Genomic DNA, 26753 nt, shown 5'->3' on the forward strand with positions numbered 1-26753 from the left:
CATACTACAAACTTGATTTAATCCACTTCAACATGTGCAGACTGGACATCTAAACTTTAACCTATTAATCAGGATAACAAGGGAGTCATGTGTCACATTATCGCATGAAAAAGTCTGAGGCTTTCTGCCTTTTTTTGCCTATTAGTCATTATGTTAACTTGCATTATCAAAAAAAGAACAACACAAGTGTTGTAATTTAATGCTTTTAGATACTTTATTTACAAAGGCAATTTTTTGGGATGTGAAACCAAAATGCATTGCATGGAGAACTGAAAGCAAGATCTGTGGCAGGCATATAGATTTTCATTGTGCAAAATACTCCACCTCAAAACGACCCTACAACCATTACCTAGACAACTTCAAGTCAACTGTAGTCCATAATGATGGAGCTTGAACAATAATATTCATGAACACCTCAGGCAGGGAACACTGACAGGTTCCCGGTTCTATCCGTAAGGTTTCCATTTGCCCACATGCAGGCATCGTCTCATAATACAGACCTCAGAAATCCTCTCTTTGAAAGTATGATGGCACAGAACCATCTTTGGTTGGTATCTTCATTTCAATTGAAACACAACCTAGAATAGGACACAAAATGCCATGCAGGAGAGTTAAGTGTGGGTACCACTACTGTCTATTTACAGTCCATTAACATTTTAAAAACTCAATTCCAATCCTTTAACATATATTGAAGAAAAAAGCTAAACAAATCCACAATTAAGGTCCTTTTAACTTCAGACTGTTGCTTCCAGCCAAAATACCAGTCCATGTATATAATAACGCTTCCTCCAGCGAGAAAGGACAGCCTGTTTTCTTCTCACATATTTGTTTAGAATTGTTTTCACTTGTAAACAGCGCCTTATCTTTGCATATTTCTCTCCTAATTCAGACTTCATTGAAGAAAGAAATAATATGGATATAGGACTCGTATTTTGGACAAAAACAATGGTTTGAAGATAAAAATGGCTTAATGGTGAATAAGTTTCTTACAAACACACACACAGATTTTCACTGATAGACTGATGTGCCAATATACTGGGTTTCAATGTATTAAAATATTTCAATTGTAGTGAAATTTATAAACATAAGCAAAAACTCTTAGATCATTCAACATGGCTTATAATAGTATAAAACGATCATTAAATGTGTAGTAATCTATGTTAACTGATATTAACTGAAGATATTATAGATACAAAGAATACAGCATATTTATTTTAGGGAGTCCCTGTTGTTGACAGAGTTTGGGTGAGGGGCCCCTGCAAGTATTTTTTATGTTTTATTTTTTTTACTTTATTAAACCTCTACAAATAATAAACAAGCTTTATCACTGATACATCAAAAGAAGAAACTACATTCCTTTTTTCAACTGCTTTAAGGAATGAAATGCAATTTTTATAATGACATAATACTTAATACTTCAAGGGTCAGTAAAGTCCCTGCTCAATAAGTTGGTAAACATAAGATGAACTTTAATGTATTAAAACTAGCCATGCAAAAAACATACTATATTTATAATATAATAATAGTACCCAGTGCATTAGGGTGCATCAAAAAAAAAAAAAAAAATTCACAAGTAAGATTTTTTTTCTGTGGCCCACACGTAAAGTCGTTCCATCAAATTAAACAACAAATGTGCAAAATATTATTAAAAATAAATAATGTCTACCAGGTACGCATGTGAGGCAAAATATTGTTACAGGGTCACAAATAAGCATATAAGTTTTAACAGAACAAATATTATAATAACCAGTTTCTGGCACTGTTCAATTCAATTCAAGTTTATTTGTATAGCGCTTTTTACAAAATAAATCGTTACAAATCAACTTTACAGAAAATTATGTTTCTACAATATTAAGTAGTAGCTAGTAGTTTGTGCACATTTGACAGGATTTTAGAAAAAATAAAAATAATAATAATAATAATATAAGACGTAGTCAGCTGGACGATGAACTATCAATATTATTGATTAAGTTATTATATGATTCAGTGACACATTTAGCAATAATTGTTAGTTCTGTTTGTTGATTCAAGGTCGCATCATCTGGGGTCCTCTGAGGGTCAGCAGCATCATCTCTTCTCAGGTGTTCTGGATCCAGACTGGAGCTTGTTTAAATCCTAGGCGAAACATAGAAACAAAATACAGACATCATTAGCATAGCTGCTGATCCAACAAAGTAAAATTAGTTTAACCCAAGTTAATGAATAAAAATGCACCTTTGGGTCTTTTGGGTCTTTTTTTATGTATTTGTTTATTTATTTATTGTGCTTTACTCAAGTGACGATGTGACGTATAGGCCAAGTATGATAACCCATACTCATACCCAATTTGTGAGTAGTGAACACACACCTGAGCAATGGGCAAACTTTTGTGGCACCCCGGAGCAATTGGGGGTCCGGTGCCTTGCTCAAGTGCACCACAGTAATGAGGGTGGAAGACAGCGATGTTCATTCAACTACATTTCCTACCGTTATTAAAAATGAACCCTCATCCTTTGGGTTGCAAGTCAGATTCTCTAGCCGACAATGATTTTGACAGTTTTTGTTTTTACTGTCAAAGAATGTAATAAGTTAACTACTGTATTGTAGATTTGGTAATGTTGCAAAAGCACAACAATGCTAAAAGTTTTCTTAAACTTCATAAATATTGCATTGCATGCTAAGCTGCATAATTGTGTATAATTTTCATTTACCAGGTGTGGTTGACCTGGTAAATATACAACTAAAAATATGATTATTTTAATTTTTTTTAAAATTATTAGACTGTTTCAATTATTAAACTATGATTAAGGAGTACAACTGTGCCACTCATATGAGAACAGATCACTACATCTATTTGTGCTTATGTGTTATTATATAAATAGTTTTATGTGTAGAAATCTGCCGTTACTTACTTTAGGACATTGTTCAGAGGGTAATTTTTCGAGCAATTTTATCATGGGTGTCAGTCGTTTTCCTCAGTGTCCACGATGTCAGCTGATCGAGCGTCACGTGACTTCATCTTCTGCCAGTGACGCTTCTTCAGGATGTTGCGCTGCACTCTGGGATTTACTAATGATACATTTTACATGCTGATCATTACATTTACGTGTTAAAGTCTAACAAACTAATCCAATGTTGTCACATTTTACACATTCCCATCAACTTAAAACGACACCCGGAAGTATAACATTTCAAATTAAAAGTTCACAATTATAACAATATAATAACTTAATTATAAATGAACAGTAAACGCATTAACTGTATAGATTTATAGATATACGTTTGAAACTGGATCCTAATTTACATTAAATAAATCAATGTTTATTTTGTACACAACTGAACTAAAGCATTTTCTGAAAGACAGGTTTTGTTCATAAACTTTCTCCACATCTTTAAACAAAAAGACTACATTTAGTCTTCGTGTTATACCCCAAAATTATTTATTTTTTCTCAAAATAATTTGAAAGCACTGGTAGTTAATTACGTTTTATACATTTTACGTTCAAATAAAAAGGTTTAGTTTTGATTTCCAAAGCATGACAATACGTGTGAAAGAGAAACTTCCCAGCTAGCAAAAAATATCCGCACGGCTTCTTTTTGCCGCCGGCCCTAAGCTGTCGGCTATAGGTGCGTCCCGCTGGCGGGGATGAAACGTTTGCCGCCGAATACGTCACTCCCATTTCTTGCGAGATGCCGCCGGCGAAAAGCCGGCGGGCCGACTGCTTCATTTTCTTTGGCGGTTGCCTCCGTCTAATGGACCGCGGCCGGCTGGCGGCAAGCCGCTTTGAAATACAAGGATTTCTACTAAAATCGACCAGCAGCCAAGGCTATGTTTAGCATGTTGGGAGTTAGAATGGAAGTGGAACTGACAGCATTTTAACTACTTTTCACATCTGAAGCGATTATAAAATCATAATAGCCTATATGTGAATTAAATCCCATATTATTATTATTATTATTATTATTTTATTTTTTTAAGCCATTAGGGTTTATTCTTGACTCTTGATTCCATGATAAGGTACGGTTTAGGAAATTACATTTAAATTACTTTGAAACTCTGAAGCGATAGAGTAGCCTAATAGGCTATATGTAAAATTATTTTATGCACTTAGGTGAAAATTGTTTACATTTCTTTGATTTATGCACAATTGAGACATGCATAAACCAAAAATAATTCCTTTTGTAAAACTTACTTGGCAATAAATATCTTTCTGATTCTGATTAGGTTTTAAAATAGATATTTAATTCATGGTATGAACAATTTAGCTGAATAAATTGATGAAGTTAGACTTTTCACTAATGCCTGGCTACATCAGTGAACAGTGAAAGACATCTGCAACATGGCCAAAATCTTGGGTAGGTCTATACTTTATAATTTTTTATTAATTTGCAACCATGGTAATAGCCTATCATAAACAGGAAAATCTCTGTTTTGACCTGATCAGAAGGATAAACTAAAATCTAAAAGCTCCTCTGGTTTCACAGCTGCACTGGCAGATTTATGAAATATTTAGAAATATTTCGTCTTTCTGCCATTCCAGGAAATGTCATTTTATGTCTTTCATTTTTTTCCAACCTCGATTTTTTTTTTTTTTTTTTTGACTTTTTACATGTATAAGGGATTAATTTGCAATTGCGACCTGTACAAATGTTTAAGACAGTAAAACACTTAAAAAAATGTAAACACATTATAAATGTTAGAAAGTATAGGTTTTCACCATTGCTGTGTTCAGGATTTTTTTTTGGGCGGAGCTAAAACGGTGGCTCGATGACGCACTGGAGCCACTGAGCTCCTGGCCCCTCCCCAAACAACATAACTAGAGCACACATTCGCGTCAGTTCGCCGTTCAATCGCGAGTTTCTGTGGACTACCATCGTTTAAGTAAGTACATGTTTCCTTAACGCAATATTATGTTTACATTGTTTTTAGTTTATCTTTGTAAAATCTGTAGTCATCTTTGTTCATGCCTTACTAGTCAAGCTAAAGTAAGGCTAAAGTAAGTTAGCCTTGTTTACAAAGTTGCCGCCATGTTACAATTAACTTTCTGTAATAGCTACTTTGTTTCTTCCAGGCGTTGAGTTTTTCTTTCTTCTAAGATACGTATGTTTATACGAGTGTGAGTACGTATGTGTTTTAAGTTAGTTTTGGTCAGTCGAATTAACTACAGTTACTTGTATGGACAATTATGCCGCCGCCCATGTGGTAATGTGGTTCCAGCAGTAGGTAGCAAAATCTACGACAAGACTGATCAGTATAACTTGTGTTGTTTTCTAACTAAACCGAATGATGATACCAGTAACGTTAGGTTGTTTTCATTTGTTTGTTCCGACACGCACGCTGCTAGTCTAGTTCAGAGTGTTAGCTAACACATGCTGTTTCGCCTTTTTTACACAGTTCAAGCATGTTGAAATGTGTATAGCTTCAGTACGTAGCAAAAGCTTTACATCTAGTGTTTTAATGATTTTGTTTGTCTGAACAAGTAGCTGCTAGTCCAGCTAGCAATTGTTAGCTAACACATGCTGTTGTGCCTTTGTTACAGTAACTTACACACTGAGGTTAAGCAATGTTGCTTGGTTCTGACTTATGCATTTGATTTTCCTGCATTTCATCTGTGTATTTTCTTTGTCTGTTTATGGTGGATAACTGACTTTCATTCATTATTCCCTGCTCTAGAATGTTGGCAAGAGGCGATGAGATATTTGGTGCGCTTCCAAACAGGTTCTAGCGTTGAAACGACGGACGATGACAAGAAGAGAAAGAGAAAGAGAATCTCAAATTCCAAGTACAGACCCCAGGCCTCTTCTGATGAAGAGGAGTCTAGTCTTCCAGATGCACCAGCAGTGCTGTCGTTTGGACAACCTCTTTTGAGCTTTGAAAACATTGTTCCTGGTAACAAGGTTTCAGTGCTGCCCGATGCTCCAGAAGTTGCATCGATTCCAGAAAACCAGGAAAATGTTGTGCCATCTGTAGACTTCAGAGGTGGTATGTAAAATTGCTGTAATGCATGATTTGTGATCCTGCCACTAAACTATACCCTTTGTTAGATTTTCAAATTTCTGTTTCCTCTTTCTCAGAACCAGGTTTCTCCCCAGAAATTCAGACTCCACTTCACAGAGCCAAGAGTTTGAGTACAAGTAAGTGATGTTATTTGTGACGTTTTTTTGTCTTGGAAACTATTGCTTCTATTTAAGATAAGGAATCCTTTAATCATAATCTGTTTTTCATTAGGACACTTGACTGGTTACTCGCCGCAGCAGTTTCTGGATGAAAGGTGTCGAGGTGTGTTGTACATTCCATTAGCATTGCACAGTTCAATTATAGTTTCATTACTGAATATGCAATACTCTGCACTGAAGTTAAAGCTGTTATGTTTGCTCTTCCAGCTCGTCAAGTACTAAGCTTTACACCCCCAGCAGCAAATTTACCCTGGCAGCATATGGGTGAAAACGCTGGAGGTATGTAATATGTTGCGCTAAACTAAGTGTTCCATTTTAAGTCCAATTCATTAAATGTATGCAATAACTTCAAACATATTTTTACGTCAATGATTATCAATAGGAGAAAGTCATTGCTCTGTAATTGGCCCTTGGACTCCCCTGGCATCTCGTGTACAGCATGAAGTTTTCAGCTATGAAGGTATATTTTAGGCCTATGTCTTAGTGTCCAGTGTTTTAAAAGTATTGAAAATAGTGCCTTTAGGTGTTTTTTTTTTTGTTGTTGTTTTGTTTTTTAATGTAGATTTCCAGAGACTCCAGAATGAAAAACAAGCCGTGATGGAGGAGAACCAAGCCCTTAGGGAGGAGAACCAAGCCCTGAGGGAGGAGAACCAAGCTCTGAGGGAGGAGAACCAAGCTCTGAGGGAAAGCACTGCACGAGCAGGTAAGAACATGCACAAAAAAGTCAAACTTAGGAAAGAGTATGTGATGTATGTACAAAATTACCATATGCCTTTCATTTTGTAGCTTCGGATGACAGCGGCTCACTTCAAGAGCAGGTGAAGCAAGTTGGGACAATGTTGAAGACGTTTGCTCGCACTGGGCAATCAGGTACAACTTGCAAACAACACCTGTGGTTGTTGGTTTAATTCCCACTGGGGCCACCTATACATGTAGTAGACCTAGATATAAATGTCATAGTTTAGTAGTTGAGGGACCAGGACTGACTATTATTTTATTTAACCCCTGTAGGTGCAGATCAGACCTTAATGCTGCGACGTCTTGGAGAGTTTGGCGTGAAGGCGGAAAAAGGCGCCGCACAGCTGAGAGGGACCCACAGCCGACCCCTTAAACCTAGGCTGACTACTGACATCCCAGCATCACTGACAACTGGAACCCTTTCTTTATCCTGCAGTCAGTAACATCAAGACTCCTAAAGAAGCCAGAAGTGTCAGACTGCACCCCCCAATCCACACTGTTCACTGTGGATATTATCATAGTGCTTAACTTATTATATTGTTAAATATAGCTTGTAAATCCTTGTGCCACAGGTCAGCATTGCAGTTATATCTGTTCTACTACTTTTTTTACCTCAGTATTTTTTATATATATTTGAAGATGTTTATCACAGATACAAGAGACATCTTGTACCCCAGGTCAGCAATGCCATTATAATGGTCTATTCTACTCCAGAGCTTTATTCTAAATTATTACCACTTATCTTATTGTTAGAAATGGCTTGTAAATGTGATGTTATACCTGAATTTTTTTTGGTGTCCTGCACATTCTTTGGTACCAGATATACTCATTACTTATGTTTACTGGTAATTCTTTTCATGCCAGAGCTGACCTCTTTATATTATTAACAATTATTGTAAGTGTTATAATTTGCTTGAAAGCTAAGGCTGTTTTTTTTTTTTTTTTTACAATTTAATTGGAAACCTGCATGTGTGTGTGTGTGTGTGTGTGTGTGTGTGTATTTATTTATTTTTTTTTTCTCTTTTTTTCTGTTATTTATATTTCAGGGATCTGACATCATGTTTCAATGACAGTTACTGTACTTTGAAATGTGGAATTAAAACGTCAAATGGAAATTTGTCTGGTTTGATCAATCATTATTCTTGATAAACTGCATAATATATATATATATATATATAATATATATATAAATAAATAAGCAAGCGGCGACCGATCGCTCGAAAATAGCGTTTGCCTCCGACGGGCCGCGGAAGGGTCGCCTTTGATATAACGGCGGCGGGACGGCGGTTGGCCCGCGGGCCGGCCGCGGAACGAAGGCGGTAGGAAGGCGGCTGCCGCTTCTAAAAAGCGGCTGCCGCCGGCGGTGCACCGTCAAACGTGTTTGCGATTACGCTATTCTGACGCTTCTACTGCCGCCGGAGCGCCGCCGGCGGTCCGCCGACTCATTGCTATCTGGGTTGTGTGTGTGTGGCCAGTGAATGATGATGATGACCAGTGCGCGCGCAGGATCCTCCAAGTTTTCCTCGTAGACGGGCTCGCGCGGTCTCCGATGCAGGTCACTGTGAGACATATGACTCATATAACCCTTATTATAAATAAAAAGCTGATGCATGATTTTTACAGAAGCTTACTCTGAAATTCGGCCAAGTTCATGAGTCGACGGTAAGTGTAAGGCTTTGTTATCTTAAATGTGCGTTGGCTGTTGTCTTTCTCATCCTGACGTATCAGACTTGTTTGGGTCCTTTAAAGTGCATGTACTCTCGGGGCATAAACATTTTATGATTTAGCACTCGTTTTGATCTTCATTCACACGAGTACAAACACAAATCTACTGTACACGCTTCAAATGCGACTGTGTTTCCGGATGTGTGTGTCTCATTTTAAAACCAAAATTAGAAGCATCAAGATACTTTCATTTTGATATTTTTGCGATCATGAGCAGCACAAGATATGCTGATGTACATATAGCATTAATATTTCGTTGTAACACAAACAGTGCGCATTAACAACGAAACATAAATAATTAAGAAAAAAATATTAGCTTGTACTGCACTATGTAAATAATCAATAGCTAATATGAATAAATTATATTGAAAACGTATGTGTTTTGCTTTTTTTATTCATTTTTTTCATTAATGTAATATATACTTACGTTAATAATATTGTTTATCTGTTTAAATCTGGTTGTTTTCATGAAAAGCTTATAATATGTTAAATTGTGTGCATAGTAATGAATGTGTAATTAGTGTCTTGTCATAGATACATGTGAGCTTCATTTTACAGTATTACTTTGCTGGGAAAGAAAAAAAACTGTTTTACACAACTTACTACATGCCTTCTGCCCTCTGAATGACATTTCATTTATATTATATTATTTATATTATTTTAGTATGTAAAAGGTTGAGGGGCATGTGTCTTTTTACAATGAAATCTTTAATTATTTTATTTTTAATTATGCATTAGAATAAATTCTAACAACATTCACTGGACTAAAGCAACTTAGGTTTACTTGATAATAGCTACTACATTTTTATAAAAATCATTTTAAAATGTTGGTATCAAAAACGATATAATCTTTTGAGAAACATTTGTTTGTACATCTTGCAGTCATCATTGTGTTGCATTGCATTTTTGCCCCCACACTTAAAACTGCACAAAACTTAGCTGCATTTAAATATCATCTCACTAAATACATTTTATTTGTACATATAGAGCAACAACTGATATGTTTGTGCATATATACTCTGCTATGCTGTTATACAAATCTCATCGTTTTACTTTACAAGAATTCAGAATTTCATCTACCGGTAACTTGTATGCGTTATAAATAACAGGAACTGCACCAAATTGCATATTTCTGCTCAATTTTTGGCCTCAATAATATTGTTGTAATTGTTACTATTTTTAAACTTGCCTAAAAATAATTTGCCTAATAATAAACAATTTAATATACTGTTCCATATCAAAACAAATATTATCTTATATTATATTATCTAAAGATATAAAAAATATTAATATCTTTAAAGGGATAAAAAAATGATTAATTATAGCAAATTATAATTTTGATTTGGCAGCAAAGAGCAAAAGTGTTGCTATAGATTGATGTGACTCGTTTTAGTGGGTAGAGGATAGAATATACTAGTTCTATGTTAGTTAAGCTAGATAAAGTCTTCATCTAATGCTAATTTACATTTATTTGTTTCTAAGATTTCATTTGCAAAACCAGTTAAATAAAACATATTTATGGCCACCTGTAATCTTCTTACTGTGTTTTTATAAAGTCGTTTTTGTCTTCTTGTTTTAGGGTGACATTTTTCTCCTTCTTCATTTCGGGATTTGTCCCTTGTGCAGTATGTCTGCCACAGAATGAAACCGCTGTAATTCTGGCCTATGTGGAAAACAAAATGGCTAATTTGAAACTAGTCAAACAGTTCTTCCTCTTCCCTTGTTATAAGGAAGTATGAGGTTAACTTGGAAATGTTATTAGTTACACGCACAGCTTCTGCCTTTTGCTTTTTTGCAATTTAAGCCTGTTCAACAGGTTTCATACTTTCAAAAAGAGAAGAAATGGCAGGTTGCAGGTAATACACCATATGGATTTATAGTAATTTTATTTGTGCACGTGCGTTTCTGTGTGTTCAGGAGGAGGGCTGTTTGTAGCGTACCCGGGGACTTCTCCATTTTGTCTCCTGGTCATCCTCATGGAGCGACTCTACTGGGTTCGCCACAGATGTCTGCAGCTGATATCCACAGACAGGAGGAGGGGCTGGGACTCACTTCCCCCTAAGAGTAGTCTGGATGCTCAGGACCCTCTGGTTCAGCGACTCAGTGGAAAGAGAAGAGTGGTGGTGTCACGATGTGGTCCCAGCCAAGCAGAGTACCACAACTTCTCAAAGGGCTTTCGAGACAACAGCATTCGCACCACCAAGTACACCCTCATCAGCTTCATACCCATGAATCTGTTCCAGCAGTTTCACAGGTCAGATATCAAGCTGAATGAATCAGGTATCATCTAAATTAATTGTTGTGTGTGTGTGTGTCATTTACACATTTGGTTTCTGGCAACAGAGCAGCAAATCTGTACTTCCTGTTTCTGGTGTTGCTGAACTGGGTCCCAGTAGTGGAAGCATTTCAGAAGGAGATTACAATGATCCCTCTAGCCGTGGTGCTCACCGTCATTGCCTTCAAAGATGCCATGGAGGACTACAGACGTTACCGCTATGACAAGAAAATAAACAACACACTGACACATGTCTACAGCGGGTCAGTATGTGTTCATCCCTGTTAATATGATGTGGTCGATGATAAGACTTTCATAATCATGTGAAACTCTTTCTGTTTGTGTGTGGGTGTTTTGGGTGAGTTTTGTGACTTCCTTACTCGTCTGATTAGACGAATGCACATAACAACCTTTATTTGGTTATTGGCCTGTATTTTCCCCAAATTGCATCATGAGCTGTTTCAGTAAAAATGCCTAAGTCATCCATTATGATTGTTAAATCAACTGATTTTGATTTGCAAGACCACTGTCTGTTGTCTTTTTCACATTGAAAATAAAAATGACTATTTAACTGATGGATAAAAGTAATGCAGTGAAATCTGCAGATGCGAAAATTTTCATAGTTACAAAGTGATTCATAATATACAACATTATGAGAGCACTTAGCCATCTGTGAATTCATTTTAATTTTGTTACTTTAAACAATCCATTTGATGAAGCCATTTGGAATAAATGTTATTTCAGTATTATTTATACATTATTATGTTATTTATAAAAACATTTAATTAACATTTATTTTTCAAGTTTAGCAGGTTTTTGTTTTAATGATAGTTTTAGTAATTTTATGCAGTTGGCCTTGGCCACCAGCACTTTTGTTTTATTCCACAAACATGAATCTCCCTAGTGTTATTATCATTACAAAGTATTGACTGTTGAAACAGGTTTAAATTCCAAACATTTTGCCTCTGAGATGAGGAGGTCATTTCCAAGAAATAGCATTGCATAATTCCCAAATTATGCAAAGCTTCCTTCTATGCTGTCAAGGACTTTAGCCATTAGAATTAAATATTCTCCTCTGTTCCTTCAACTTCAGTCTTCTATGTAAATATGTTAGCTAATAAAGGGTCTGTTTGTTAAACAATGCTTCGGTATTACCTTGGAGGGATATGCTAATGAGCTCTGATGTCTTGATGTGAAATTTGAAATGTAGTTGTGAAAATGTATAATGTCACAGCTAAGCCCCTCCCACCCCCTATAGCCAGTGCTCATTTCTTGTAACAAGACATCTTATTTGACTATAACCAGTGTAGAACACTAGAAATATCACACATATCTACAACATGCAATTAAAATTTAGCCTAGATAAAGTAATACTTGTAATAGTATCAGTGATGATAATAACAATCTAGTCTTTAAAGGTCCAGAGCTCCTTAGATGATAGATGACTTGCCTGTCTGGGATAAACATTACACTGCCAACTGGTCACTTATTTACCAGCCCACAGTTTTTTTCTTGTCTAAAAACTGCCTCTGAGTCACAAAAAGCTCTACGTCTTTGTTTATGATGCCTGGGAGTGTTTCCTGGATAAGTAGCAGCCTGGTCTGCATATTGTAGATTGTTACAGGTTTCTGAGCAACACACATTACTGTTGAGACAAAGGCTTGGAAGAGCATAATGTTTCTCAGGTGTCAGATTTAGCATGTGTTGATATTGGCTTGGACAGAATCAGAAACATGAATTTGACCAGTGATGGTGAGACCTGTTGGACTTGCTCGGGATAGAGAATCTGCCTAAATTGTCTGGACCATTCTTACAGACTGTGTCTCTGGAGCGGAAGAGTCCAGCTGCTATGAGGCAGCAGTTGGAGCTAGATCAAGGTGGCATGGCAAAAGATCTGGCCAAAAACAGAAAGGTTGTCATGCCAAGTTGGACTGAAGATGAAGAAATAAAGTCTTACAGCAGGAATAAGGTCCGGACAACCAAGTACACCTTTCTATCCTTCATCCCCAAGAATCTTTTTGAGCAACTTCATCGTTTTGCCAATGTATACTTCATCTTTTTGGGGGCGTTGAACTTTGTGCCTATTGTAAATGCGTTCCAGCCAGAGATCTCGATCATTCCTATTATCTTCGTGATGTCCATAACTGCTGTTAAAGACCTTTGGGAGGACCAACGCCGGAGGAAGTCTGACCAACAGGTCAATAACCGCTTATGTGAGGTCTTTGACAGGTAAACGCATGACACTTTCTGAATATTATACAGTCTACAGATGCATACGACATTTTGTACTTTTACCATGTGGCATGGCAGCTGATATCTTCTCTCAGTGGATCATAGTATAGTGCATATATAGTTAAGGTATTATTTAACCGAGCTGTGAGGTGACTTACCGCAGATATTGCACTTTTGACAGTTTCTTGATCCCAACACTGGCTTGTTTCTTGAACAGTGAGAGGTGTGGCTTCATAACTTCATTAGATTGTGCCAAATCCAGTAAACATTGATTTTTCAAAATACAGTCAATTTGGATTTGCATGGTAAAGTGTCAGAGCTACACTGTTTCTTTACATTTGTGTTGTTAAAACTGCTAAACCATAGTTGGTGGGCTCGTATGTCTATTTCTAATCTGTATTTGTGCTGTATATATGATTTACAGTTGTTATTGAACTGGTTGTCCCTTATAATTGAGCAAATATCTCTTGATCAGAGGTTTGTTCTCTGTATCTCATGTGTAGTGTGTGTGTGTGAGAACAATGGCATAATTTCACAGATAATTAATTGATTCAAATTTTGTACTTTCCATGAAAAGACTGCATAGTGTGATTTCTTAGAATCGTGCTATGACCTTGATAGGGTCAGAAATCTAAACATATATTTATGTTTTAAAGGGTTATGGGTGTATTTTTTTAGCATGTTGCTATTATATACAGTGTAAGTCAACTGTCTGAAATAGCAGGTATGAAAACACTGCTTTTATTTTGCCTTCATGCACTAATGACCTGACAAATATTGTATCAAAATGTTGAATTGTCCAACATTTGACTCTAGTTAAGCTGTTAATGCTGCTCAGGTTAAAAAGGCTCCCTTGTGATTGTCTTGCCACACGGGGTCGTATTCGTTTTCCTGTTATGGAGCCGTTGCTGTTGGTGATAATGACGCGCAGCGTTTGCTTGATTACTATGGCACTGAAGCTGGTGTGTTTAGTTCAGCAGGCGCTAGCAGTAATGTTTGAATTGTGTGTGTGTGTGTGTGTGTTGTGCTTAAATTATATTGCACATCAATGCACAGAATCAAAGCATCATGTGAAATGCATTTACCTGTATAGGGTGGTGCATCATGTACAGTATATATGAAGTGCTTTGTTTCGCAATGGTTGTGCAAATATTCAGTTAAACCACATGCAAGACAATGCAAAAAAATTTGAGTGCCATTTCTACTGTGAGGGCTGTTTATATGTTTATACATGACTCAGGTGTACTGTATTCTGATTGATCAGTCTGCAGTCCAATAAGAGCACTAAACACTATATTTGCATTTTTTTGTTCCATGCACAAAACTTATTTTGATACCAAATTTTTCTGAAAAATGATGTAAAATTTAGCAATGTTATTTTTGAAAATGGCCGTTTAGAAAAGTTAAGTTGGTCTGTGTTATGTGTCAGTTTTTAGAAAAATAATTTTTTCAATGTTATTTTTTTTTTACAGTAACTTGCTTATGTGATTTTCTTATTTATTGTCTCAAATCTTGACAATGAAATCGATATTTGAATCCTTTTGTTCATCCGATATTAACAGTGAATCCAAATAGAGAGTGTGTGTGTTTGTGTTGAAGGAAGCAGAAGCGGTATGTGGAGCGGCGTTGGGCAGAGGTGTGTGTCGGTGATCTGATCCGTCTCTGCTGTAATGAGATCATTCCTGCTGACATGGTGCTGCTGCACTCGTCTGATCCTAATGGAGTGTGTCACATCGAGACGGCCAACCTGGATGGAGAAACCAACCTCAAGCAAAGGCAGGTGGTCCGTGACCTGCCACAGCAGGTGAGTGGCCACTTTATCCATTTCATCGTCATCAAAATACATTAAATAAAATATGAAAGAAGTTTTGCTAAAATGTTCTGAGTTTTTTTTTTTAATTAAAATCTATCAAGTTGTTAAAAAAAATAAAAGGATTCTGAACAATTCCTGGTGAAGGTCTAAAATTGCAGGTTATGATTTACAAGCTACAAAAGTGTGCGGAATTCGTTTATTTTTGTTGGTCTGTTTGATTTTCTTTTTAACTACCGTATGCACCTGCTTTTATGATTTACTATGAGCTGTGGTGGCATTTCATGTATATTTAGAATTTCTGAATTATGTAGGCGTTATGTAGGGTGTGACTTTCCTTCATTATGAAGGAAAATGTCTGATGAAATGCTGAATTTCTTTACTTTGTGAAATAATTTTTCATTAAATCTTTATGAAAAAAAAACTGTTTAAAAATGTGATGTGATCTCCCTTTAGGGATCTGAGTTTGTTCCAGAAAACTACAGCAGTCGGATTGAGTGCGAAAATCCCAATAATGACTTGAGACGGTTCAGAGCTTTCATGTGAGTAAAGCAGTCAAAATGAACAAGGCTCAAGACTTTTTAAAATGAAAATAATAGTATTTTTTATTTATTTATTTTTTTACACAGGGAGCATTCTGGTAAAGTGCGGGTTGGACTCCACAGTGAAAACCTGCTCCTGAGGAGCTGCACTGTGAGGAACACAGAGACTGTGATTGGCATTGTGGTCTATGCAGGTCACTTTCACATCTTTGCACACAGTGACCAACTTCAGATAGGATAAACTCATTGTATCATTATAAAGAGCTCGACTGAGCAATAAAGGAGCTTGTGTGTGTGTTTTCAGGTCATGAGACAAAAGCAATGCAGAATAACAGTGGGCCGCGCTACAAACGAAGTCAACTGGAGTGCAGACTCAACATGGACGTCCTCTGGTGTGTCGTTTTACTGCTTCTCATGTGTCTTATTGCTGCTGTTGGTCAGTATCATGGTCATTGACACACTTGTGAGAGGATTTAAACTTTTAACACAAGGTTAATGTTATTTTTCTGGGTTTAGTAAAAATGTGGGTGTGATTTACAGGTCATGGTTTTTGGTTGAGTGAACTATATAATCCCATCTTCATGATCCCTGATGACACACACCCTGCGCTCGCTGCCTTTTACATGTTCTGGACGATGATCATTGTTCTGCAGGTGCGTGATAGTGGCCGAAACATTTGATACCTTCACAAACACATGCATTTGATTTTTTTGGAAGAGGTCTCTTTTGCTCGCCAAGATTGTTTAATTATAAATATAGAAAAGTAATAGTAATATTGTGAAACATTTTTACAATTTTAAACTATTTTGTATTTTGATTCTGCTCTGCCTCTGTTTCCCTGTGGTGCAGGTGCTGATTCCCATTTCCCTCTATGTGTCGATAGAGATTGTGAAGCTGGGACAGATTTATTTTATTCAGAATGATTTAGATCTGTATAACCCAGTACTAGACACAGGAGTGCAGTGCAGAGCATTGAACATCACAGAAGATCTTGGACAGATCCAGTACCTGTTCTCTGACAAGACGGGAACCCTCACAGAGAACCGCATGCTGTTCCGCCGGTGCACTGTTGCAGGAACGGAGTACCCTCACCATGAGAACGGTCCGTTCACTTCACAACAGCCTTCAAAATATACTGACTGATTCTGTGGGTGTGCCGTGTATGAGAATAAAAGAGGAAACTTTTCAATTAAAATGTTCAGTTTATTGACAGGCTTACTTTTGATCTCAATAGTGGTTAAGAATACAGTTGATTTAATCCATAAAGATTTTTCTAAAACAGATTTTTTTTTGGCAAATTTGCCACATTATGGTTTACGGTTTTTATTCTGCTCTCTGAAAATTGGAAATAAAGCATGGGATTAGTTGTAATAATATTATATTTACAGCCATAAATGGTATTATAGAGTTTCTATATATATATATACACACACACACATACACACACAAAATGTGTGTTTTTTTGAGTAAAATTAGTTTATTTTGTCCAGCTCACTAATCTCTTTTTTACGTTTTCCCTCTAAATAACTTGTGCTGTTTGTTTTGGTAGTGTTCTAATCATAATGATTTAATGTTTGCTGGTCTCATGCGTATGCTCATGTTTGCCTGTTCCTCTTCAGGTGTTTCTCTGGAACAGTATGAGAAGCAGGGCTGCGGCGACGCCGATCACTCTCTCACCCTGAGGTCACACACTAGCAGGAAGTCTCTGAGCTGTAAATCACTCAGCTGCAACCGGAGTTCAGTGTCCCTCAATACCCTCACTGCAGAGTCGGACACACACTCAGTCCACGACACACTCCGCAGACACACACCTGGAGCCTTCAGCAGCACCATTGTGAGAAAACAACAGACTCATCTTCAACATTTACTGTTCCTGTCTACTTTTCCATGTCTTTATTGCTTTATTCCCTGTATTAGTCATCTACTAATTTTTACAGTAACATGCACCTGAAGAATTTATTGTCACGTATATGAAGTTGTGTATGTAATTGTGATTTTGTTCTTTAGGAGTGTGCTGTTGTTCCAGACCCTCAGCTTCAGGCCAAGCTGAACACCCTGTCTTCACCCACGAGTTCCCCTCTCCGACAGGAAGCTGCTGAAATCTCTCACATACTGGACTTCTTTCTTGCCCTCACTGTCTGCAACACTGTCGTAGTTTCCTCACCCACTCAGCCAAGACATGTGGTATGATCCAAATCTTTCAACTGAGTCTCAAACTCATGCTAGTTAAAGGCAGATTTTTTTAGTGAAAGCTGTAGAAACCAGTGGATTTAATTTACTCTGTATGGTCAGAACATGATTTTTTCCTTAACAAAACGAATACATTATTATAAAAATGAATTTCTTAGTTTCTGCGTGCTCTAATGAGGGATTGTTTCAAATCATGAAGTTTGCAGAACAGGCCGCAATATGAATAATATTACTTTTCTCTTCTTTTTTTGTCTCTTAAAAACGCACATTTAGCTTGAGTTGACAGTAGCAGTTGCTTGACTCTGGGTGCAGTTGTAAATTTATGTTCGTTAACAAAAAAAGTGACATCTGTGAAACTGTAACAGCTTTATTTTTATATAGTGAAATGTAATTATAGAACTGCTTGAGTTTTATTAAAATAAACCATTGGCCTTCCAATGATAACCACAGTTAAAACCACATGTAGCGCCTAAATAAATGGTAAAAATGTAACTACTGTACATGTCTTTCATGTTTGTATGAAAAACAGTACTCTAAATACATTTAGTATAAATGCACAAACACTATAACTAAACTGTAATTATATTCCATTGCTCCTTTAATACATGCCTACATGAATAATATAGTTCCGTACTGTATGTATAGCCTTCTGACTGTATCATTGTGCACAGTGTTTCTGTTATTTGTCAGTGCTGTTTCATCTGACTTTAAACTTGTTTAGTCATATGTGTACTTTGTTGAATTCAGGTGCTTCACATTGGATCTCTCCATTATTTGAATCTTGTGAATATGTGAATAATATTCATTTGTAATATCAGGTTCAGATGCCCATGCTTCGCACCCCCCTGCGCTCTCTAGAGGAGATGAAGGCCATGTTTCAGAAGCTGAGTCTGCCTCGCTTTCCCTCATCACCTAATCGAAACACAGACACTCTTCCCAGCCTAACCAAGAAACTCTTCACCCGGGGTCGTTCGGCTTCCTACTTCCCTAACAGCAGCCCACAGACACCCGTCACAAACCTACAGTCCCCCACCATACCCTCTGGCACCCCTTCAGATACCCCACCCACTCCCGTCCCTCCAGCGCTGTCCAGTGGGGCGTGGAGCGAGGACATGGACGACAAACAAAAGGCAAAAGATAACTCTGCTGATGAGTCAGAGAGTGATGATGGAGATAAGGCAGAAGAGTTGCTGTACGAGGCGGAGAGCCCGGATGAGGCGGCATTGGTGCAAGCAGCAAAGGCCTATGGGTGTACTCTGCTGGGCCGGTCCCCAGAGCAAGTCCTTGTGGCTGTTCCAGGCATTGGGCCGCTGTCCATCCCTCTGCTTCACGTACTGCCGTTTCATTCTGCCCGCAAGAGGATGTCTGTGGTGGTGCGCCATCCCCTCACTGGAGAGGTGGTCGTTTACACAAAAGGAGCTGATAATGTCATTATGGAGCTGGCTGAAGCAGGTATGTGAGGAGGCGTCTTTTATTAAGGTTAATTCACACGATACTAAACAATGCAAATGCTTCAGATATTGTAAAGTCAGCTTTTGGGCTTAGTTTATTGATAAACACAACTGTCATGGCGCTTTTCCACTACATGTTACGGCACGGCTCGCTCTTGGGTGGTTTTCCAATGGGTAAAGTATCTGATAAAATGTGAGGTGTAAACCCTGCTGATCAGTGATTGGCTGGAGGGAATCATTACTACCTGCGTCATTGGACTCATGACATGAGGCAATAGACCCGCTAGATTAAATCAGCACAGAGGTACTTAACTGTAGTGGAAAGTAGTTGGAGAAAACCAGTACTTTTTTCCCAGTACAAATATGTAAAAACATTCTTACATCAAGATATATTTACTTGAGAAACAGAATGACATAATTTTATAATCAATTAAATCTTTAAGATTCATTTAAAGGGATAGTTCAGCCAAAAATTTCCATTCTGTAATCATTTACTCACCCTCAAGTTGTTCCAAACCTGTTTTTGTGGAATGTAAACGAAGACATTTTGAAGATTGTGGGTAACAAAGCAGTTCCTTGTCCCCACTGACTGTTGTAGTATGTATGTAACCACTCTAAAAGGGTGCAGTCACATTTACCTTTGTACGCTGAAAGTCATCTCAATAGAAATCTATGCAACTGGGAATTCTTTGCCTATGAAACTTCATCAAAGTGTCTGCAATGTGACTGCCTTGAGACCTCTGAAAAGAATCAAGTGTGAAAAGATCCACTCATGTGTTTGTCCTTTCAGAGGTTTATCCCATTTTGATTTAAGTCAAGTAAAGGGATAGAAAAAATTACAAATTGTTGTTAATTTACTCTGAGGCTATCCAAGATGCAGGTTAACATGAACATTAAACTCCCCGGTGATTCATAATATGCAAGTCAATGCCATCACTTTGCCAGTCAAATACAGGTAAAACGGATACAGAAAACACCAAATTAGAAACTGTGGCTCCTATGAAGCAAAACAATTAGTCTGTGCCAGAAACATTTTTTACAACATTATTACCTCTTATCCATAGCTTTAGGCAATTAAGTATTTAATTGTGCAACCCCTCTTGTTGTAAATTTAGATGTATTTTTGCCCCAGCAGTGATGATCTCTATAAACTCATGTCTTTGTTTTGACTGTTTGTGCATGTGGGGTGCAGCTGAAGATGGTTTCTCTAGGGAGATCAATGAACGGACACAGAGACACCTGGACCAGTATGCAAGAGATGGACTGCGCACTCTCTGTGTTGCTAAAAAAGTAAGCCTTTATCTTCCACTTCGATTGTTTGTAACATTGAATATCTTCTGTTTGCATACACCACTGAAATACCTCTGCATAGATGTTGAGTCTTGAAAGAAATTGTTGGCACATTGACAGGTATTGGAAGAGCAGGAATACAAAGCCTGGTTGAAGAGACATGAGTATGCAGAAACCAGCATTGAAAACAGAGAAGAGCTTCTGCTTGAATCTGCCGAGAGACTGGAAACTAATCTCACATTATTGGGTGAGATACTAAAGCCTCTTTTCTTCTGGAAAATACATGGAGAATGTTCATTTGATTTTGGTGCACTCACACTGCCAGTGATTTTCCGGAATCTGTGCGTGCAATCGCAGACATTCTGTAAAGATCCCATAAAGACACGTTATGCATGTTTTTTCATCATAAACATTGATCTGCCTTTAAAACACCCGGTAAAACAGTCACATGGTATCGTGCATCATCACTACATGTTCACGCAGGGCTCGTTCCAGGACTGATCCCAGCAACGCTACTTTGTCCCCATCCCGGGATCATTCACAGGATCAATCCCGGAAAACGTGTTTGCATTCGTTCACAAAACATTTCACAACACAAAACAATTTTCCGAGATCAAAACTCTTTGTGAAATGGGCTTAAGACAGTGAAGACGAAAATTAAATCGCCTTAAAGCTACATTGTGTATTGGTTGTCCTAGCCTAATTGTGTCTTGGCTTCCAGGGGCGTCGGGTATAGTAGACCGCCTGCAGGAGGAAGTGCCTGAGACCATTGAGGCTCTGCAGGAAGCTGGGATTAAAGTTTGGGTCCTCACAGGGGACAAACAAGAGACAGCTATTAATATTGCTTTTGCTTGCAAACTCCTCAGACCCACAGACCACATACTGATGGCCAATTGTGACAGCAAGGTGAGTAGAGGTGGTGGATGAAAGAGAATGAAAGAAAATATTTTTTAGCCATTTATTATAACAACCAAAGGAGAAGAATAGTGAACATGCTCTAAATAATTTGTGTGGTGATGCTTATGTGCGGGAAAACATCTACCATATCATTGTGACATTTTTCATATGCTACACAATATGGAATATTATATGATATGTAATATAATTAATACAAATATATATCACCCTGTTGTTTTGTATACACATTTCATATCTTAATCGTACAATTATGGGAAGGTAACAGCTGTACAATTGCAAAAAATTTAATTTACAAATTTAAATTATTTATCAAATATTTAAATATAATTTATTTTGTCAATTTAAATAATATGCAGTAAGTTAAAGCACACTTAAATTACCAGAATAAGTATTTGTAATATTTTCTTCATATTAGATAAGCAATGGCAATATTATGACGCTAACAATGGCAAGATCATTGGTTTGATTCCCAGGGATTTTTTTTTCAATTCCAGTTTAGTCATTTGTAATGTAAATGTAAAAATGTAGATTGAGCAGAATGACTTTTTTCCATCTGTATTGGTTTTGGGGATTGCGTTAATAATTAAATTATAGCCAACCTAGATTTTATATTATATTACTGGAAAACACACAAAAGCTGAGGTGTAAATGCCAACAAAAATATCACAAAAAAACAAAGGCAAAGACATCCATATGTTCAGTCTATTATGTTGCAATTTATATATGACTGGAATCTGAATTACTTTTCTGTGTGTGTGTGTGTGTGTGTGTGTGTGTGTGGTTTGTCCCGCAGGAGACTTGTGAGGCTCGACTTCAGGAGTTACGTCATGAGATCAGACAGGTCACAAAGGAAGCCACATCTGAAGATGATAGTCCTGAGAGTGTGTTGGTCATTGACGGCCGTACGCTGGACTACGCTCTGCAGAAGGAGCTACAGGGGTCATTCCTGGACCTTACATGCTGCTGTCGCTCAGTCATATGCTGCAGATCCGCCCCTCTGCAGAAGAGCCAAGTGGTGCGGCTCGTCAGAGACAAGCTGAAGGTCATGACCCTGGCTATAGGTGAATAAGGATGGTGAAAGGTCTGATGAAGGTGTACGGTTCAATGTCAGTGTAGAATGTTGTTTTAACTGAAATGTGCGATGCTTACTATATTCAGGTGATGGAGCCAACGATGTCAGTATGATTCAAATGGCAGATGTTGGCATCGGCATCTCGGGCCAGGAGGGCATGCAGGTACAGTTCAAGCAGAAACCAGGGTGGGGCAAATTTCAGCAATTAAGAATTCACTTAATGAGGGTGAATTAATCTGGATTAAACTGGATTGACAACATTACACAGGAATTTATTAAATACAGTAAAATGCTAATATTATTACTATTTAAATATAATATTTCAATTTATTTCTGTGATAGCAAAGCTGAATTTTCAGCATCATTACTCCAGTCTTAAGTGTCACTAATATGCTCATTTGCTCAAGAAATATTTCTTATTATTATATCAAACTCTTCCTTTCATCTCATGCATACTTGGGAAAAAAGAAAATAATTTAGAGCAGAATTCACTCTGAAAATATATTCACACATGTTGGATCATTTATTTTGATAGATTAATATATAATTAATGAGAAAGAACAACTGTGTAAAATAATATAATGTGTTTACAGTCCCAGTTTTTACTGATTGTGTGTATATATATACACAATTTTTCCTTTTAGTTAATTAAAACCTTGTAGTTCATCTAATAGAACATCTCTTTTCCATATATAGGCGGTGATGTCCAGTGACTTTGCTATCTCTAGATTTAAATTCCTGAGAAAGCTCATTTTGGTTCACGGTCACTGGTGTTACGCTCGTTTGGCTAACATGATCCTCTATTTCTTCTACAAGAATGTGGTGAGTAATACACACATTTACTCAGTTCCTCATTATCTTATGAATCAGTGTGGTCCTGACTTGTTCCTCTTCTCTTCTCTTTTCATGTAGATGTACGTGAACCTTTTGTTCTGGTACCAGTTTTTCTGTGGATTTTCAGGCAACACAATGACCAACTCGTGGGTTTTAATCTTCTTCAACCTACTTTTCACCTCCGTCCCTCCAATCGTATATGGCGTGCTGGACAAAGATGTGTCTGGCGAGATACTCCTAAAAGTGCCTGATCTCTACAAGTATGGACAAAACTCGCAGGTGGGCATCCTGTCTCACTCGCCATTCCATTGTGTTGTTTTGCAGTGTCTTGTACATGGTATGATGGCATACATGATGTGATGCTTGATTTCCAGGCCTATCTTCCGTCAACGTTCTGGCTGAACATTCTTGATGCTTTTTACCAAAGCCTTGTGTGTTTCTTCATCCCTTACTTTGTAGGTCATTTTAAAATTTTCCACTTTACTGACTATCATAATGTTTAATTTTCAGAGTAGTGCTCACATGTAACAATTTGTATTGTTGTTTTTATGCTATGAAGGCATATGCAGGGTCTGATATTGGGGTATTTTCCTTTGGCTCTCCAATCAATGGCTCCGCCCTCCTCATCATCCTCCTGCATCAGCTCATAGAGAGTCGCACAGTGGTGAGCCAATCACAGTTGTTCTTTCTCATCTATAATGCTGTGTAATATGTAAAATAAATATTTAGAACAGTTATTGTAACACCAAGTGTGACTGTAAAATCTCCTAAAGGGACAGTTCACCCCAAAATAAAAATTAGCCCATTATTTAATTGTAATAATTGAGTTTTCTTGATGTTTTTGGAAGACGTATGTTTTGCTCACTGATGCTGAATTGATTTAATCAGAATTACAATAACAATAATTGTAAATTTACAATGAAAAATAACTATTTAAAAGAAGGTCTTTCTATTTTAATATATTTTAAAATTGAATGTAAAAATGTAAAATGTTATTCCTGTTTTTTTTGTTGTTGTTTTTTTACAGCAGTCTCATATGCTGATTTGAATTTTAAAAACTACATTTTATTCCAAATGCTTGATTGGAGGTTTTGCCCCACCCACTGTAAAATTCTAGTGGCCCAAGATATAACTTTCTCAAAATTGTACATTACAGATTAAATATGTATTTGATTGGCTGTATAAATGATGTCATCATTCATCATCATTTAGTGCAGACAGACAAATTGCATCTTGCAGAAAACACCACAGTAACCACACAGTATCGAGTGATTCTTGTCACAAAATGTTCATACCATACCAGGATATTTAATGTCTTTATTTATGGCAGACTGTTTATCTTCTGCTAATGCTGGTCTTGTGTGATTTTTTTTTTTCTTCCAGACATGGATACATGCTGCATTGCTGCTCTTCAGTGCCTTGTTTTATTATGCTTTTATCCTGTTTTTGAGCATTACATGTGTGTCGTGCAGTTCTCCCACAAACCCCTATGGCATTGAGACAAAAATGATGTCTGAGCCACTCTACTATTTAGTATGTGGATTTACCACAGTCCTGGCCCTGCTGCCTAGGTATTACACACACACATCTGAATCAGCTCATTTACATACCAGACACAGTTACAGACTGTAACACTGACTATGTTTACATGTGTGCCAATAATGCAATTTTTATTAAGATGTTTACTGTAATGTCACAAGCTGTAACTGCTTTCTTTAGCCATTAAACGTTTCGTTTAGCGATTTGAAGTGGAGGGAAAACTTTAGAATAAAGTCAGGAAGTTTATGGGGGTGCATGTAAATTTAGTTAAATGTAGTTACTGTTTGCAGTACCCAGTGACCTGATCACCCAGATGGCATGTTAAATGCAGGAATACAGATTTTACAAAATCTGTCCAAGGTCATGTATTTCAACCTTAGGAAACACTTCCGACACAAAGATTCAATCTGAGATTCCTAGTTTTACCTATTTCTAAGGCAATCCTGCATATATCCATCACAGTGAAGACCCTGCATGCACAAAATTCTATAGTGTAATTTAAGCTAAAGAAGCAACATTAATTACATTGTTATTTAAGAACTGTTATTGAAATGAAATCTTGACAAACTAGTTTTCAGCTGTTCTTGTATGACTTTTATCTACATAGAAAATAGATTACCACGATGGCTGGTAAAAAAGACTGGCTGAACTTTATTGGAATCAGTCACTCATGGTTGTATCTTTTCTTAAAGGTAGTTCATAACGAGAAAGTGTAATTAACTATTGGCTTTTTCTGTCTCACAGGATCCTGTTTCGCGCCTTCTGTAACACTATCTGTCCATCTGACCTGGTGAGAGCACAGAAAATAGAGCGACTCTCAGCACAAGACTATTCCATGAGTTTACGGCAGTGGAAGGAGAACAAAGCTGCTCGAAGATCGAAGACTGTCCTCCAGACACGTCCCTCAGAGACTCAGTGTGAATGCTGACATGCCCCATTTAACAGATCGTATGGCTGAAGCAGGCACTGTTCTTTCATGACCAATTAGAGAGTTGCCTTCGATCATATAAACATGGTCATTAGTAGTGACTTCAAAATCCTTGTACTTCAATGATTGGCAGATGCTCTGACCAGTCAGAAGCCAGATCTGTCTTTTTTCTGCCCAATAAGTGTTTTGGCAGTGAAGTACTGTACCTGGGCTCCACGTGGAGCTTACAGATGAACTCCATCGCAAACTCATTCCAGTCCAGTGATCGCCGAATATACTGTCTGGCTTCTGTATACAAAAGATATTTAGAGAATTGTTTACATGCCACAAGGCTGAGCCTGTGACATTTTTAATTACAAATGCACTCCAGCATTATGCAAGAACGTCAGAGTTGTGAGGGGAATTGTGGGATAGTGTATAACAAGATAAGATGGCTACTTTGCTACTACTTTAATGCAATACTGCAAAGACCATAAGAAAATGAGCTTGCACACTTCCCTTAACACTGATATATGCGTAAATCACAAATTCCCATATTCATGTTTCAGTCATGCGAAATGCAAATGACGATCTCACTGGTTGAGACTATAGGTGATTATATGATTTTTCTTTCCTTGTTATCTCTTAATAATTAGGAGAAGTATGACTGTCTGTTTGATATCTGATCATGGGGAACTGTAATATCATGAGAACTTTACAATAAGTGAACTTTCCCTGTTTAAGAATAAAATTAGGTGAACGTTAATAGGAGCTAATGTATTTGTGACCCAAGGGCCTTAATGTCAATTTGTGTGTTCAATCTGAAAGTGAACATGCCGACACCATGCATTACACATAGACAAGTTCAGTATTTTGTGATAAATGCTAGATTGCTTTTTATACTTAACTGCAATTTATTTTTTATTGCAAAAGTGAATGCTTGAATTTTGGAAATGTGAATTTATAATCCAGAATGATCTTCTAAGATGATTTCCAGTTATTGACATTATTTTACATTATTTGAGCCATTTGTAGTATTTGTAAAATTTGCAATAAAACACTGAAAACTTGACT

The 26753-nt window shown here is 37.2% G+C and overlaps 2 protein-coding genes across 4 annotated transcripts; both read left to right on the forward strand.

Moving 5' to 3' along the window:
* The first annotated feature begins 3963 nt into the window (after positions 1-3963).
* Positions 3964-8009, forward strand: LOC128026342 (uncharacterized). Of its 3 annotated transcripts, XM_052613377.1 has the most exons (10): positions 5180-5203; positions 5654-5962; positions 6055-6114; positions 6209-6259; positions 6364-6435; positions 6539-6616; positions 6719-6755; positions 6798-6859; positions 6943-7026; positions 7168-8009. In XM_052613377.1, the coding sequence occupies exons 2-10, from the start codon at positions 5671-5673 to the stop codon at positions 7335-7337; spliced, it is 906 nt and encodes a 301-aa protein (XP_052469337.1). In that variant the 5' UTR covers positions 5180-5203; positions 5654-5670; the 3' UTR covers positions 7338-8009. The 3 variants fall into 3 exon arrangements, with proteins under 3 accessions (XP_052469338.1, XP_052469339.1, XP_052469337.1); XM_052613378.1 differs by lacking the exon at positions 5180-5203 and adding an exon at positions 3964-4861 and having other exon boundaries at positions 6719-6859; XM_052613379.1 differs by having other exon boundaries at positions 5086-5199; positions 6719-6859.
* Positions 8010-8368: 359 nt separating this feature from the next.
* LOC128026343 (phospholipid-transporting ATPase VD) lies at positions 8369-26751 on the forward strand. Its single transcript, XM_052613381.1, has 23 exons — positions 8369-8556; positions 10537-10873; positions 10963-11157; positions 14726-14930; positions 15393-15478; positions 15566-15672; positions 15783-15914; positions 16019-16131; positions 16328-16580; positions 17098-17312; positions 17486-17662; positions 18487-19120; positions 20312-20409; positions 20530-20656; positions 21131-21315; positions 22121-22388; positions 22486-22562; positions 23096-23221; positions 23312-23512; positions 23608-23688; positions 23793-23897; positions 24617-24804; positions 25517-26751. The coding sequence occupies exons 2-23, from the start codon at positions 10596-10598 to the stop codon at positions 25698-25700; spliced, it is 4035 nt and encodes a 1344-aa protein (XP_052469341.1). The 5' UTR covers positions 8369-8556; positions 10537-10595; the 3' UTR covers positions 25701-26751.
* The last annotated feature ends 2 nt before the right edge of the window (positions 26752-26753 follow it).

This window comes from Carassius gibelio, chromosome A13 (assembly GCF_023724105.1).
Source record: "Carassius gibelio isolate Cgi1373 ecotype wild population from Czech Republic chromosome A13, carGib1.2-hapl.c, whole genome shotgun sequence".
In the NCBI taxonomy this organism is placed as follows: domain Eukaryota; kingdom Metazoa; phylum Chordata; class Actinopteri; order Cypriniformes; family Cyprinidae; genus Carassius; species Carassius gibelio.